Source organism: Lampetra fluviatilis, chromosome 7 (assembly GCF_964198595.1).
Source record: "Lampetra fluviatilis chromosome 7, kcLamFluv1.1, whole genome shotgun sequence".
Classification (NCBI taxonomy): domain Eukaryota; kingdom Metazoa; phylum Chordata; class Hyperoartia; order Petromyzontiformes; family Petromyzontidae; genus Lampetra; species Lampetra fluviatilis.
This window is the reverse complement of record NC_136281.1, coordinates 4,391,055-4,407,327: the sequence shown is the minus strand read 5'-3', so window position 1 is coordinate 4,407,327 and position 16,273 is coordinate 4,391,055. Positions and strand designations below refer to the sequence as shown.

General features: G+C 46.8%; 1 protein-coding gene across 3 annotated transcripts in view; it reads left to right on the top strand.

Moving 5' to 3' along the window:
- Positions 1 to 16,273, top strand: part of LOC144933461 (RAC-alpha serine/threonine-protein kinase) — a 67,235-nt gene that overhangs the window by 21,050 nt on the left and 29,912 nt on the right. For 2 of the 3 annotated variants that reach the window (XM_078858233.1, XM_078858234.1), the window contains exons 3-4: positions 2,038 to 2,191; positions 6,330 to 6,474. In XM_078858233.1, coding sequence (XP_078714359.1) covers positions 6,429 to 6,474 — 46 coding nt within the window. In that variant the 5' untranslated portion in view covers positions 2,038 to 2,191; positions 6,330 to 6,428. Of the gene's footprint in view, positions 1 to 2,037; positions 2,192 to 5,220; positions 5,385 to 6,329; positions 6,475 to 16,273 lie in introns of those variants that run through there. The other variant, XM_078858235.1, reaches the window with a different exon arrangement.

Below are 16,273 nucleotides of genomic sequence, written 5' to 3'. Positions count from 1 at the left end.
GTAAGAGAGCGCCTGGCACACACGACTTTACACACACACACAGCTATATACACACACACGACTTTACACACACACGACTTAACACACACACACACACACGACTTGACACACACACACACACAGCTATACACACACGACTTGACACACACACACCTTGACACACACACACCTTGACACACACACGACTTGACACACACACACGACTTGACACACACACACGACTTGACACACACACATGACTTGACACACACACACACGACTACACACACACGACTTGACACACACACACGACTTGACACACACACACGACTTGACACACACACACGACTTGACACACACACACGACTTGACACACACACACACCTTGACACACACACACACGACTCTACACACACACACGACTCTACACACACACACGACTTTACACACACACACCTTGACACACACACACACCTTGACACACACACCTTGACACACACACGACTTGACACACACACACACGACTTTACACACACACGACTTGACACACACACACACGACTTTACACACACACACGACTTTACACACACACACTCGACTTTACACACACACACGACTTTACACACACACACACGACTTGACACACACACACGACTTTACACACACACACACACGACTTGACACACACACACGACTTGACACACACACGACTTTACACACACACCCGACTTTACACACACACACGACTTTACACACACACACACACGACTTTACACACACACACGACTTGACACACACACGACTTGACACACACACACTGACACACACACGACTTTACACACACACACGACTTGACACACACACACCTTGACACACACACCTTGACACACACGACTTGACACACACACACGACTTGACACACACACACGACTTGACACACACACGACTTTACACACACACACGACTTTACACACACACACGACTTTACACACACACACGACTACACACACACACGACTTGACACACACACACGACTTGACACACACACACACACGACTTTACACACACGACTACACACACACACGACTTTACACACACACACGACTACACACACACACGACTTGACACACACACACGACTTGACACACACACACACACGACTTGACACACACACACGACTACACACACACGACTACACACACACGACTTTACACACACACACGACTACACACACACACGACTTGACACACACACACGACTTGACACACACGACTTGACACACACACACGACTACACACACACACGACTTGACACACACACGACTACACACACACACACGACTTGACACACACACGACTTGACACACACACACGACTTTACACACACACACGACTTGACACACACACACGACTACACACACACACACGACTTGACACACACACGACTTGACACACACACACGACTTGACACACACACACGACTACACACACACACGACTTGACACACACACACGACTTGACACACACACACGACTACACACACACACGACTTGACACACACACACGACTTGATACACACACACGACTACACACACACACGACTTTACACACACACACACACGACTACACACACACACGACTTTACACACACACACGACTTTACACACACACACGACTTGACACACACACACACGACTACACACACACACGACTTTACACACACACAGACCTGTCACAAAGGTGGTACACACACACAGGCAGACGAAGTGGGCAGCACTCGTTACACGGGCTTGTACACCACGCCTCTAAAGAAGATCCATTACACCGAGTTACACATCATCATACAGCACGCACAGTACGCGGTTACACAGTACAACTAGCATACGGTACACCGATTAACACCGTAGGACGTCGGGTGGTGCATTACATCCTTTTACGCAGAACACAGCAGAGAAGACGTCTGCTGCTGCTACTGCTGCACATGATTAACTCTGTACAAAGCAGCCGACACTTCACAGTAACTCTTACTCAATACGCGGCACTGTCTGTGCACGACTAGCACCCGAGACGACACACAGTGCAGAGGGCACTCGAGTCTGGGCAGTACCACCACCACCACCGTCCTCGTCCTCCTGCTGAATCTCGCCGGGGTGACTTCCCTAAGCCACAAGGAGCAGCAGCAGCAGCAACCCCAGGGCCGCCTCGCACCGCCGGTGAGTGAGTGGTGCGTGGAAGGTGGTTACCCATTGTGGGGTCATGAATATGTGAAAAAGAGCTTTATTGCTCATGGGATTCATCGCGGGGGTCTTTGTGCGGGGATGGGGTCTACTCATTGTGGGGTCATGCGTCTGTGAAAGAGCTTTATTGCTCATCGGATTCTTCCAGTATGAAAGAAACCTTTCAGATTGTGAGGTTATCGAGCCACTGGTCCAGCGATTGGGATATTTGTGGTGGGGTCTGGGGTGAGGGGTCAGGGATATGGGGTCAGGGATATGGGGTCAGGGATATGGGGTCAGGGATATGGGGTCCGGTCATCAGACTCCGGGTTCACAGTTTTTGTCCGGTTGTCATGTGCTCAGCCTGTTGGAGAAAGTGTTGGGGGTGTTTGTCTGTGACGGGATGTGTTGTTTACTCGATTAAGGTGGTGTCCACATGTTGTGTCTGTGTGTGTATTCGTGTGTGCCCCCATCATGGTAAACATTGGCATTATACCTACACGATCTTACGCAAAAGAACACAATTATGAATGATTTGTGTTTATATAGTATTGTTGTGTTGGTGTGGTGCACATTTCAGATTGTCTGCGTGAAATGTACAAAGTGTGCTGTGCTTAATGTATTTTTGTTTTATGCTATTTGAACCCGGTTTTCCTATTTTGTGAACTCCCGTGTGTGTAGTCTGACGATTCGTTTGTGTGCGCACAATACATTGCTTACACTTGTGTTTGTGTACAGTATATGTGAACATGTGATTACTTCTGTACATGTCCGTGTAGTAATATGCGCGTGCGACTGGGCACATGTACGATCATGTGTGTGAGCACACCCATGCAAAGTGCATGTGTGTGGAAGTTTGCGTATGAGCAAACTCTTGTACATGTAAATATGTGGATGTGTGTGTGTGTGTTTATGAGCACGCCCTCGGAGGGCTGAACGATTAATCGATTTTAAATCGAAATTTGAAACAATGCGATTAACAAATCTCAAAGGCTGCGATTTTTTGCGATTTGAAAAGTCTCATTACTTTATTATTGGAATTGTTTTCTTTTTGATTAGTATGACTTTATTTATTTAACTTAACAATTGTTCTATGTTTGATTGTTCTATTTCAATTGAAACATTTTAATAAATACATGTTGGAAGCAATTCATATCTTTGAAGTTCTCATCCTTGCATTGTCACATATAGAGCAGTTCATATGTTGATGGTATCATGTGGTAATGCTCCATCACATGTTTTAAGTTTATTACACAGTGAATATTGAACTGAAGCTTGACTTAAAATCGTTCAGACCTACACCCGAGTGCCGTAATTATAGATGTATTGCACCCCATGTACATGTATGTGTACATGTGTGTACGAGTACAGTTGTGTGTTTGTGTAAATGATATGGGTGTCTTCAACAGCACACCCATGTACGTACGTGTGTGGATGTGTGTTTGTGTGTTTGTGTGTGTGGAGCGGTTAGCGCGCTACCTAAGTTCGAATCCTGCTCACGATCAACACCAGTGACGATTATTTAATCTGAACCGGTCCTGGGCCTCCCCTAGGTCGATTCAGCCTCAAATGAGTACCTGGTATGTGTAAACATAACTACTTAGGGAGACAAAGGCGGCCGGGCGTGGTGCTGGCCACCCACCCCCTCGATGTGCCGTGTCGGCCTTCATAGGTGCTACTCGCTAACAGCACCTGCCCCAAGTCTATTCAGGTTTTTGTCTTTGCATACCTGTACATATCTGTAAGAGCTGGACCATCAGCCTTGGTTTTGTTTCCCCATTGAACGGCCTGTGATTAAAGAAGGGGGGGGGGGGCTGTCTCACGCCGCCAGGTGTGTGTGTCTATTGTGCTAGCCGTGAATCAAGGTGGCTGACGAATTGGGAGGGCACACCTGGACGACACACCTTTACCTGCTGCTGCTCGCATCTTCCTGTCCGCCCTCTCCCTCTCTCTGGATACTTGATCCTTTGCCTTACCTGCACGAAATATACCTGGCTGACTTACCTGTAAACGCTCCTCCTATCTCCGGCGCGGCGTGGTCTGTGTTCCAGTCTGTGTATACAAGCAGTGGTTAAAACGTTGTTTTGAACAGAGGTGGATTGTGAAACTTCCCACCAGCCCTTCGTGTCAAGCTCAGTTTCATACTCTACCTTGTTGTTTGTCAGCTGTTCACGGAAGATATTTGCATGAATATGTAAGTGATTCACTATAATGTAAACATATTTCGCAATGTGTCTCCATTGTGTGTGCTCATACGGTATCTACAAAATGTAATATCTTGCTTGTGAAACGTTGTTGATAGCCCTCGGTGTGTACGGTTTGGTACGGGAGGCTCGTTCGAGAACCCCCCCCCCTCCTCTCCACCGTGTTTGTGTGTGTGGTTGTGACCGCGTGCGCAGTGGTGGTGAAGAGTTCCGAGTACCTGCCGTGTGTTTTTAGCCTTGCCTGCGTGTGGACGCTCGTGGCTTGCGCCTGCTGCTGCTGCGTGTTTGTGTGTGGCGTGAGCTTGGTTCCTGTCTTGGCAACAAAAAAAAGAGCCATTTTCCCCGTTGGAAGATTGGAAATTTCTCGTCGAAAGTGGCCTTCCGTGCCAGAACTGGGCAAAAGTACAGTGGTGTGGCCACTCGCCAAGATGGGAAGCGGGCCTCCTTGTAAGAAGGGTAAAATTGTGACCTATACCTCCTCCCTTGTTTGTGTGTGGCCTTGGGTGTGTAAGTATGTGCCGGGGGTTGTTTGTGTGCGAGCTGAGCGAGTTTGTGTGTGACGGTGGTGGTGGGGGTGGTGGTGGTGGCGGTCGGGGGGAGGGCTGAGTGATCAAGTGATCACATTCCACGCCCAACAACAAAACAACACGCGGCCCGCCACCGCCGGTGGTGAGGCTTGGAGCACGGGGGGTGGGCGGACGGACGGACGGGAGGGCTGGCCAGGCAGTGGGGGGTGTAGGCGGGGTGCTTCCCAGGTCCCAGGACTCCCAGCGGGCAGGCGGCGGCGGTGGTGGTGGGGTGGGTGAACGGGGCGGGTGGCGAGGTGGGTGGCTCCCCGGTTGAGGGCCACGGTTCCTGGCCAAAGAGACACCCCCCCCCCCCGACAAAGCGTGACGCCCGTGGCTGCGAAGGGGCGCACTGTGGGGCCGTGGCTGTGTCTCTTGTCAATTGAGCTGGAGCCGGGGACGTGTGTCCGGCCGATGACGGTGTGTGTGGTGGTGGTGCGGTGTGTGTGGTGGTGGTGGTATGGTGTGTGTGGTGGTGGTGGTACGGTGTGGTGGTGGTGGTACGGTGTGGTGGTGGTGGTACGGTGTGGTGGTGGTGGTACTGTGTGTGTGGTGGTGGTGGTACAGTGTGTGTGGTGGTGGTGGTTGTGCTGCCCGGTGTGGTATGGACCTTGTGAGCCGAGCTCTTGCGTCTTGCTTGTGACGTGTTGTGTTGTTTTTAACGCTTCAAGGCTCATTTCTCTCTACGTTTAAAAATGTGTGCATTCGTTTTGTTTTCTTCCAGTTTGTCGCGTAAGTATTTTGTTTAATATTTAAAGTCTGCCGGTGGCTTTGTGGGAATGGGTTTGGTAATAAATAATGGTTGATTTTGACGTGTGCTCACTCACCCGCCGTGACACGCTGAGATTGCAAGTGGATGTTAAGCCACTCGCTGCCTTTGATGGACAGCGAGTGAGTGATCAAGAAGACAAATGCAACTCTGCTCTCAGTCGCCTACATCGTGAACGTGATGTATTCAGCTATCGCTGTATGTCAACTTAACACATGGTCATGTTATTTTATCGTCATGGTTTTTGTGTATTGTGATGTCTTAAATGTTTATGTTATGCTGGTTATGATCTGTACTGGTTAACACTGGACTCTACTGTACTGACAAGATGTATACTGTACTGACAAGATCCACTTTCGAACTGTACTCTTTGTATTTACGTGAAACTGTCCGCGTTATGAATACGCAATAATAATAATTTACTTCAACAGAAAACAGGAATGAAAATGCTTTTTTTAATTCACGGGACATGAAGACGTAATGAACCTTATCCAGCAGCAGAGGCATACAATGCCAGTTAAGTTGCTGCGTCCGACAGAAAACCCGCAATAATGCAGCATCATCCATATTTCTTACCTCGTCTTTCTCCTTTGCAGTGGTCGTGGCGGTGAGGAGTGACGCGTCGCCCATGCTCGTGTGAGGAGGCGCACGGAGAGCCTGTGGCGGAGAGCTGAGAGCAGGAGGACTACGACGCCATGGCGGAGGTGGCGGTGGTGAAGGAGGGCTGGCTCTACAAGCGCGGTGAGCCTCGCACATGCTGCTATCGGCTCGCCCCCCCCCCCCCCCCCCGGTGTGTTCACAATGTGATGGGGGGAGCATCCTCAAAGTGGCTCCGGGCACTGATACTGTGTCCGAACATCGAGCCGGCACCGTGGATATCCTGGGTTCGATACTGGATTTCAGCCACCCGCTGGTCAAACCCACGTTGTTTAATGTCATCTAGTCCGATGGGCTTATCCCGGCAGCCAAGGATTGTACAAACTCCCCACCCCATCGTACTGAGTGTTGTTAACACTTTAGCTTACTCCTGCTCTGAGAATAAAAAAAAATGTTTTATTTACGTATGAAGAACACCCTTTGCGAGGCTTTTAAAAGGTGACATCTGTAAGTGAAGGTAAGAGGTTGTTGAAGTGAATTCAGAAATGGTTACGTGACGTCTCCCAAGACCTGTTCTCAAAAACAAGAAAATGTGCTCAGTGGGAAATTTGGCATGTAAATATATTTGTCGAAGTTATGTAATGGCAATAAAATATTTGACATATAGCTGGAAATAAAAAGCAAAAAAGAATGATAATTGGAATGCACAAATCACTATTAAACACTTGGGATAGCTGCTGTTATTGCCTCTGTTGGAGCCATGGTCTGGTTCACAAAAAGTCAAACTGCTTAAGTTTTCTACATCGAAAATGCTTTCATGTAACACTCGTCTTCATTGACAGCCCTGAATATGTTGAGGTCGACATCTGACCGGCATTTGAACTTATGACCTTAACATAGTGAGTGGAACCCTCGCTGTATGACACTGCGCCGCATGGCCAGATCTTTAATACAGCAGTGGATGAACAATAGCACCTAGAAATGGGGCGTCAAGAAATCGTTGAGGTAAATCAATAGGGATGAGCAGCAGCCTTGGGCCTTGCAAGGCAGGATGTCATTTGTCTTTCCAATGTGCACTTTCACTTGTAAATTGGCACATCTAGCATATGGTAGATGTGTAAAGAAAGGCCATGTGTGGGCCAGAAGGTCTTGGGGTTTCCCATCCCTGGTCCAGGATGTGGCTATCGAAAATGTAACGTCCCGAATTTAGCCTCGCATTGATATTAATAGCAACAATTGAGCACTGTATTTAAGTATGATTGTATAAGATGCGTATTGTGTTAGGGGCTCTTGTGTTTGGCTGTTTCCTGCAGTAAATGCATATTAATGAAATATATTGTCGCATTGCCAGATAAAACATTTCTGTTCGAAACAAAGTATCAGGTGGAGATACATTGTAATTCTATACGGTGTGTAGTGTGCCTGTTTGCAGCGCCCATTGAACATACTGTACTGTGTAGAGGTGGATGCAGACAGGGGTCTGTGGCGAAATATTATTAAGAATGTATGAGTGTAAATACTATTGTGAATTTCCAAGGAAATATGCTGATCAGTGCTAAATAAACGAAAAAAAGTTTTGTTTACAGAAATACTCGTGTGTGCTGTTCAGCTTACACGTATGTGCTTGCGGTTTATGGCAGGAGGTTCAGCAAATGCTAAGGGTGTTTTCTGTGCTGCTGAATTCGAGGAAAACGTTTGGAAATTTACTTGGTTGCTTCACGTGATTGTCAGATGATTTGATTAAGCAGTTTTTTTCAATGGGTAAAAAAAAAACCCGTCCAGCCGAGTGAGTTGGTAAAAGTTAATACTTTTTTTTAAGTGGTCCATGAAATGTGCTGTTGAGTGCAAGCTTGTGTAAAAGGTCATTTTGTGCGGATGAAAATTTTTAAGCGCATTGTGAGATGGCGAATGGCATTTGGGTTTTTTTCCTCCCCCCCGGTGGCGTTGACTCGCATGCTGCAGAACAGGGACACTCAATGACGTCACCTGACCACCACCGCCTGTGGTCAGCAAGACTGTGCCTCTGCTCTGCTTGAGAACAGCTGTCCATTGATAAAACCTTGGGTGTGGAGTAGTTGTGCACTCGCAATAATATTGTGGCGTCCGCTTGTACCTCGGTGAAATACTTGCACATTTTTTTTTTAGCGCGCGCGGTTCGTTCGGTCGGTGTCTCTTGAATGTTGTCGTCGAAGCCGTCGTGTGGTGTTTTTGATTGTCATTCGCGAGGTCTAAGGTGTGTTTTGTTTTATTACTTTCACTCGTTGTTGTGGTGCCTCGTAACTACAGTATGCTGCGAGATGAGCAGCTCCGTGCTTATCGGGGTCGCACGTCCTGTTTTTGACCTTATCGTGCCTCGGCAAACATGAAAATATCAAATACCACGGTGCAGTTTGCACTGCAGAACAAAAAGTAAATGTTATATTACCGTGAAATGCTTTGAGCTTTATCTGTATTTGATTTGAGGAATTCAGTCATGTTGCATACTTTTTGGCAGAAGTTTAAAATTGTCAATTATGATCTTTTGTTCTGTTTTCGTAAAACGTTGCAGGTTTTTGGCTTACAATATCGTGAAGCGCTTCAGTGTTTACTGTGCGAAAGTGCCTTTACATTGTAGCAACAACACATTTGTACTGTCACTTGCAAATCTGTGTAAAATTAAAGGAAAGTCACATAGGTAGAAAAATTAAATAAAACAAAAGATAATAATATATCACGCTGGTTCAGCCGTTCCACTGCTGGATTATTTTTTCCACCTGAGGACGACCACTTGTGTTGCGATCGAAACGTCGTGATATTATTTTTTATTTTATTTCATTTTTCTATCTACGTGACTTTACCAAAAGAACCAAAGAGTATGGATTCCTGCAGTCACGAAAGCTTCAAGTCAAGATTGAAGGTTTCTGTCGTTTAGCTCATAAACGTAATTCAGAGATCATCATTATTATCACTGCCGTTTGAAGTCTTGGGTATCTCTGTTTAACTGCGCTCACAGAACAGAGCACGGTTCGAGATAGGGTTGAAGTAACGCAGTACCGTACAATATGGCGATAAGAATTGCAGCATCTCACAGAATGAATTGTGTGTTTCTCTCCACGTCTCGATTTGTCTTTTTAATGGCAACCTTTGTGCTGATGGTACATTTGTGCCAAAAGACTCTTAGGTAATTGCCGCGAGATGTCGTTGCACACGGAGTTGTATCGTGTCCTGTTGCAGTGAATGTACGTGGAAACTTTTTATGAATGGCATGCGTATTCTCGTTGAATGTCTTTTGTGAATAAGACGCTCTAATTAGCCCCTTACTTCAGTATTCCGCCATAATATAAAATGCTTTAATGAAACATTGCTTCCCATTTGGTTTACGTAAAGATCAAGGGTGCGTAGCGGATTTTGAATGACATCGTTGTCCTCTGAAGAACATTACAACTAAGGCTGTTGGCGTATTAGGCCTAAACTGGCTTACGAGTTACAGTTGAAAGATCGAATTTACTGCGTGTACAGTTTCGGCGAGTTTGACCTCTGCTCCGCGATTCTCCATTCGCACCGACGTAAAGCCCAGTGGGGATCCTTCCTGGCTTCAAGCATGACCAGTCAAATGGCCGTAATATAAAAATCATGACAGCATGCTTGTGGGCCTACTGTTATATATTTTTCCGTCAATAAAATGTGTTAGAAGTTTGAAAATGTAGGATAAGGCTCCTTTGGATCATGACTTGTGTTTATTTTTTGTGTGAAAGCAGCCTTTGTCAGCCAAACTGCCGCTACACGAGTCGCCATTTACGTCCTGCAGCGGTGAACATAAATCCAAGCGAGTTGTGCGACTGCAGCTTTTCGGCTTTTGTATTTTGAAACCGCATTAACGCGAATTGTTCATTGCCACTTCCTCAAAAGTTGTTTCGACTGAAATCTTAATTGGACATGTATAACAGGCTTTGCAGTGCATTTTGGGACGAGCATTCATTTTGTGAATTGTCTCTAGCTATGTGTGACCGAATGTTTAACTCGGCGATGATTTGTAAAATCCTTACACCGTGACGATATTTTGGACAAGATGCACATTACAATGAGTTACGAACCTGTCATACAGGTTGAATTTTAGTATATTGAGTTTGTGCAATAAACGTACCCCACCAACTTGTGCGTATTTCAAATCGGTAGTGGGTTTGTGACGTAAATTAAATTGTTATATACGGTATACACACAAACTATGACATCTGAAAAAAACGAAATTACTTGTCCAAGTTGTCTAACTCTTTGACTGCTTTTGTGTGCATAGTAGAGTTATGTAGGTTTGGATAGGCCAAAACGAGATAATATTGAACACGCCATTTAATGCGTATATTTTTCAGGTTGGTTTAAGAAAAAAATGCTGGTGGAAGCTATTTTGGGCTCGGTGAAAACACATGACGTAAAGCGCGTGTTTGTTTCTTCATGTTTTACTTTCACAATGGAGTTGTACAGGGGAAAAAAATCGTATACATGGAAAGGAAAATGTGTTTGGACCGTGTGAATGGAGTGTAACGGTGGGTGGATCGAGTGCATTCACAGAGTGTGGTGTTTACAGACGAGCACAGCAACGAGCGAAGGTCACAAGGGTTTTTTGTTAATCATTTGCCGTAAGAACCCTGGAGGTATGGAGTGTTTTGATGGACTGGGAGAAAGTTGCACCTTTTTTTTCGTGCTAAAATTGATTACTCACCTCGGTGGTATCAGTTTTAGATGGATTCGTGCTCACGCCGTTAAAGAGGATGTTATTAATATAACAAAATTTCGCTCAACAACAGGATGTGTGAGTAAGAACAGCATGCGTATGGTGTGCAGTCAGATTTTTATCACCTCATGACTACTGTGAAAAAGAACCCCATTAATGGGTTTGGAGTGGTGTGAATGTCTGAATTGTGTACTTAGCAATTACAGCTAAGTCTTCGGTAGATAAATGTATTGCCTGTGGACAAAAAAAACGATGAGAAGATGGCTCTTCATGCTGTCGCCATTCCCCAAATAGAAATGGCTTTTGACAGGACTAAGCAGGAGCTGGCTGGATCCCAGGTGCGTGTGTCAAGTAGCTGGTACGTCCGCAGCCCGCACTGACCCAGGAAGTGCTATTTAAAGCAGGTTTGGCAGATTGGCTTGTTGCTGCATGGGGGAGGGGGGGGGCTCGACAGAGGGTGAGACGCCCGACTGAGGCCCCCAGGTTTAAGCGCAAGACTGCGCCGCCGGCGCCTGTGATGATAATGATGATGATTGTGGAGCCACTTTGGCTCGGCCGTAGGGGTTTGGGTTACGCTGCTGGGGCCAGCCGAGTCCGGGGAGGCCAGTGAGGCGCCGTGTGGCATGCCGCGTGGCATGCCGCGTGGGCCGGTGTCAACGAGCACCAGGGCGCGGTGCCATGCGGCCTGCAGGTGGCCTGCCAAGGAGAGGGCGAGGGCCAGCGCCGTAGGAGCCGGGGGCACGGTGTGCGGCCAGAGGAGCACGGTGGCGTTGCCGGGTTTGGCATAGGTCGGCAGATGGGGGTGCAGGAGGGGGTGTGGGGTGGGTGTTTACAGCGTATGCCACTGTCGAGGAGGTGGCTAAATAATGTTAAATCTGCTATTCCAGTCCGCTTTGTTTACTGGGAATTTTTTGCAACTAATTGTGGCGACGTGGCACGCAAGTAGCGTGTATTTTCGTAGGTTATTTTTTTTATAGTCGTGCTTAGTTAATCTTTTCACCAATTTGCACTGGTTAAAATCTGCATCGTGTGAACGAGTTCTAGGTCATGAAATTACTGCATGGTGTCGGTTTGGGTTTTTCAGATGTTTTTTGTGTTCATGTATCATCAGCAGAGTGGCATGAAAACAAGCTTCATGACTCAACCCTGTGTGAGTTGGATGCCCAGTCACCCAATGCTAGCAATTGCACTACCAATATTACAAGTGCCCCGTCCGCCTCGTCTGGCCGTGCACAAAACCAGCCCGGCTTGTCAGCGAGCACGCAACATTAAAACTTTCTAAGCGAGGGTAACACGTAGGCACCAAGCGCTCGTGAATGTTCCATCGGGCGAGTGTTATGCCTCGGTGTCATGCCGCTGTTGTGTTTGTTTTAGATTCTTCTGCGCCGTCTCCCATTGGTGAATAGTAGCAGTAATAATAATAAATGGGAGAAAATGTCGTAGCAGGCGTGGCTTGTCCCTGCATAGTCGCAGGCGCGGTGTTTTTCCAGCTCCGCTGTCGGCCTCTGCGTGCCCCATTCCACACGAAAAGCACCCCCCCCTCCTCCTCCTCCAGTGTTGTCACGCATTCCAAATTTTTTGTCGAAAAATAAATGTGGCCCCTTTGGTGTCTCGCGCTGGCAGATCATTTTTTGCTGTTTTTAATCGAGGGCAGTGTCTCTTCTCGAACGCTGAAGTTGGCACTCTCGCGCAAGTCAATTCTACAAGAGTTATGTGGGTTAACCCAATGTTCAAATGATTGTTGACCTTTGGGGGTGGGGAAAAAAAGGTCAAAATGACGTGTATTTTGAAAGGGGTTTTGAAAGAACTTGGTTGGCATATTTTTTTCGTGTGTAACTTTTTTCTAGTGTCTTTATTTAGCGTGTATATTATGTACAACAAGAAAGTGTAAAAATCTGGACAGGCTGGTTTAGCAGGAAAATGTATCTTGTCTTCCTGGTGGAAAGTGCCCCTGGAGAACGCTGTTTTGAAGCTCGTCGTTGTGATCGCTGCAACAACACTTTATTTGCATATTCTTACAATTAAAGACACGCGTGATTTTATTATTATTTTCGCGTGTAATCACTTGTCCATTGTTTTGCGTTCTGAGTACACAGGGCCTTTTCTTTCACCATAGGCATCGGTCCAGTTGGGACTGAAGTTGTGCGCTGGTCCTTCTTTGGAACAAATTTGCAGAACAGTATTGAAACAATACTAGATACGTACGTCATGGTCGAAACTATAGTGCACCTTTTGCAGTACTAATGTCGTAAAACGGATTTAAAAAGTGCATTAAGTGAGCGAAATAAGTTAATCGTACATACAACACGATATACAAATCATGGCAGTCACTATGATGTGGGACCTTCAGTTAGTTGGTTGACAAACAGCTGTAATTGTGCATTTTATATATGCTCTTTAGAAAAATCGCACATACGGTACATTGTAAACAACTAGTCTGTTAAGAAACAACTCGTGGCCAATTTGAGCCCTTCACATGGAGGTCCGAGCGTTAAGTGGATTTCTCCCCCCCACCCAGTCCGTGCCTATCTTGGCAGGAGCGCTGCTGTTTGTGGAGCTCGCACGCAGGAATTTTATGGCACAGAAGGGCGAGTGTGTGGTCTCTTCAGGTGTGTTGCCCGCGGGGATCCACCATGCCGCCAACGTAAACACGATTGTCATCTGGGAATGTCTATGAAGACCCTGATCATCCGAGTGGCTCGCCGATTGCCATTACCTGGGATGCTCGTTTTTTTGTGGTCATTTAAAGGTGGCTGGCTATTGGGGGCATCGTCGCACACGTCGGTATTTCCTATGCAGACACAGTGCGTTTAAAATGGACTCGCGAAGTAAATTAATTTTACCCGGCAGATACATTAACTTTTTTTAAAATTCTTACAGAGGGGAGCTGAGCACTGTATATCTTACGCGGCATGCCAGTGCCTTAAAGGCAAACCAGATTTACGCTGGCTTTAAGGCCACAGTGTTTGAAAATGCCGCTTGACAACAGATCGTTCGCATTCCACACCAGCTTGTGGAAAAGCTGTTTAGTCTGCCTGGACCTGCTAGCTCGGGCAATTCTACAAAACTATGCAAGAAATTGTGCTTAACTTGGAACAGCTTGGGTGTTTTAAACTGTATCTAGCCGGCTGCGGTGGTGAGCAGGGCTGCAGCAAGTGTTGTTAAAAGTGCTCGTAGATCTTGGAGGCGTAATGCACCAGGGGATTTTGTCAGATACCACAATATAATGGCTGCTGTCTTCAAAGCTTAAACAAATTCTTCTTCTTAGAAAATGCGGTTTGCATTGTTCCAAAATCTTAGCAACTTGGACGTCACACACAGACGGTATACGAGTAAGAAGCCAAAAAAACGCTACAGTGCGGCGTTATTAAAAGATTGAAAAAGCGGCAAATGCGAACGCATAAGATCCAGATGTATGCCTGGAACTAGAAGAATTTAACAGGCACCGCTGGTATTTTGCTCGCGGGGGGTAGGGCGCTGGGTACGGGAGGGGGGGGGAGGGCGCCCGTGCGTTTGGGAGCCCTCGGGTGTTGCGGCCGCCCCGCTCGAGGCCCGCTGGACACTGGCCGCTGTTTGACACACTGCACACAGCCACTCGCGCTTGGCACCGAGCGTAATTCTGGGAAAAGGGATTTTGTGTTTTTTTAAAATAACTGTGCCTGAAAGAAGAGCAAAGACGCCGGCCTGTTTTTTATTTAGAGCGGCGTCGCTCGGTCAGTCTGGCATGCGGCACTGGCGTTCGACTGAAAGCGACGTTGTGTTGATGACTGCGGAAAAACAGATTTGGTCTGTGGTGTCAGACCATGTTAATGAAAGGGGAGGGGGGTGGTTGGCGGGTTTGGGGTGGGCAGCTTGAAATGAATCCCGCAGAGCTGGTGCTTAATGGCACGTTTTTTTTTTCATCTGGTGCGTGTTTCACGAAACAAAACTGAGTTCTTGTGGCTGTAACATAAAACTCTACAACAGATTTGTTTCACAATTTGCATATGTTTTAAAAGCCACGTAAGCATTGTGCAAGTTTAACATGTGGCAAAGACTGAAATAATAAGTGGATTTGGATGCAATAATGCACCGTAACGCATCTATTCAAATTGGTTGGCATTTACGCTTAGCACTGCAGTGCATTATTGCTCACCGCTGGTTCGGGTGTTGTCTGTGTCAGACCTGGATTTTGCCGTGGTATCATTTATCCCTTTTAATCATCACTCGGTGACTATTTAATTATCTGGGCCCATCACTGGTGAACTCAAACCAGCTGGCGGATATTTTTTCTGGTACCTATCCCGTTGACTTCTTAATGTAAAACTCGTATAATTTTTCCTCCAAACGTATATTGTTTGCAGCGTTCTTTTTTCGACCGATGTCACCGCAAGAGATACGTACAAATACGTTTGACTCGTACTCACATGAGACAATCTGTTTCTAGTCTCCAATTTAAGAGGGAGAACCTCTTTCCCCATGTCGGTGCATTCTCAAATGTTATGTTGCAGCACTGAGAATACAAACTATAATTTTTGTGTATGAGGGCACACTCTCCCTGGGTACACACTCAGCTTTCATGCATCGGTTGTGACATTCTGGCCGCGCAAGTGTGAAAGCGATTGGCTTGTGTAAATGTATTCATAAACCACCGTCTGACAGTCTTCACACTATCCCTTTCAAAATTTTTGTTCGGGCGCCGATGGTCCATGCCCGCCCGTCTTGTTTATTTCTGAAACGGAAATTTATGATAGCATTTGAATTCCAAAGGCCGGTAGTAATGTCATACCGGCGCTAGGGGCAGGGCAGGGATGAGTGTATATTGGTCTGCGGCCCGAAATCTCTTCTTGGCGAGACTCCACTGGAGCGGTTACGTGGGCGGAAGCAGCCCTGCGCCGTGGACAAACCCGGTGGCTCACGGCGCGTGATGTTGTGGCCAGGTCCTGTTGGCTCCTGGCTGCTGCGATGGAAAGGCTGGAAGTGGATTAGCGCTGTAATCCCTGCAAAACTCACTGCCGCTGAGTGGCACGAACCGTGCATGGCTGGGCCGCCGGAGAAATTAAATTTTGACGTGAACGTCTCATATCCGAGGCTTTTAATTATTGCAGGTGCAAAAGCCATGTACCAGTCTTTCTGGGAGCCGTGGAGTTTCAATCGTGAGTCGCTTAATGGGGTGCATGATACAGCAGAGCTGTGATATTCTGGCCCATCTCCTGCGCGTGATCGCAGTGTCCCTTACCATGTTGGTCCAGTTCT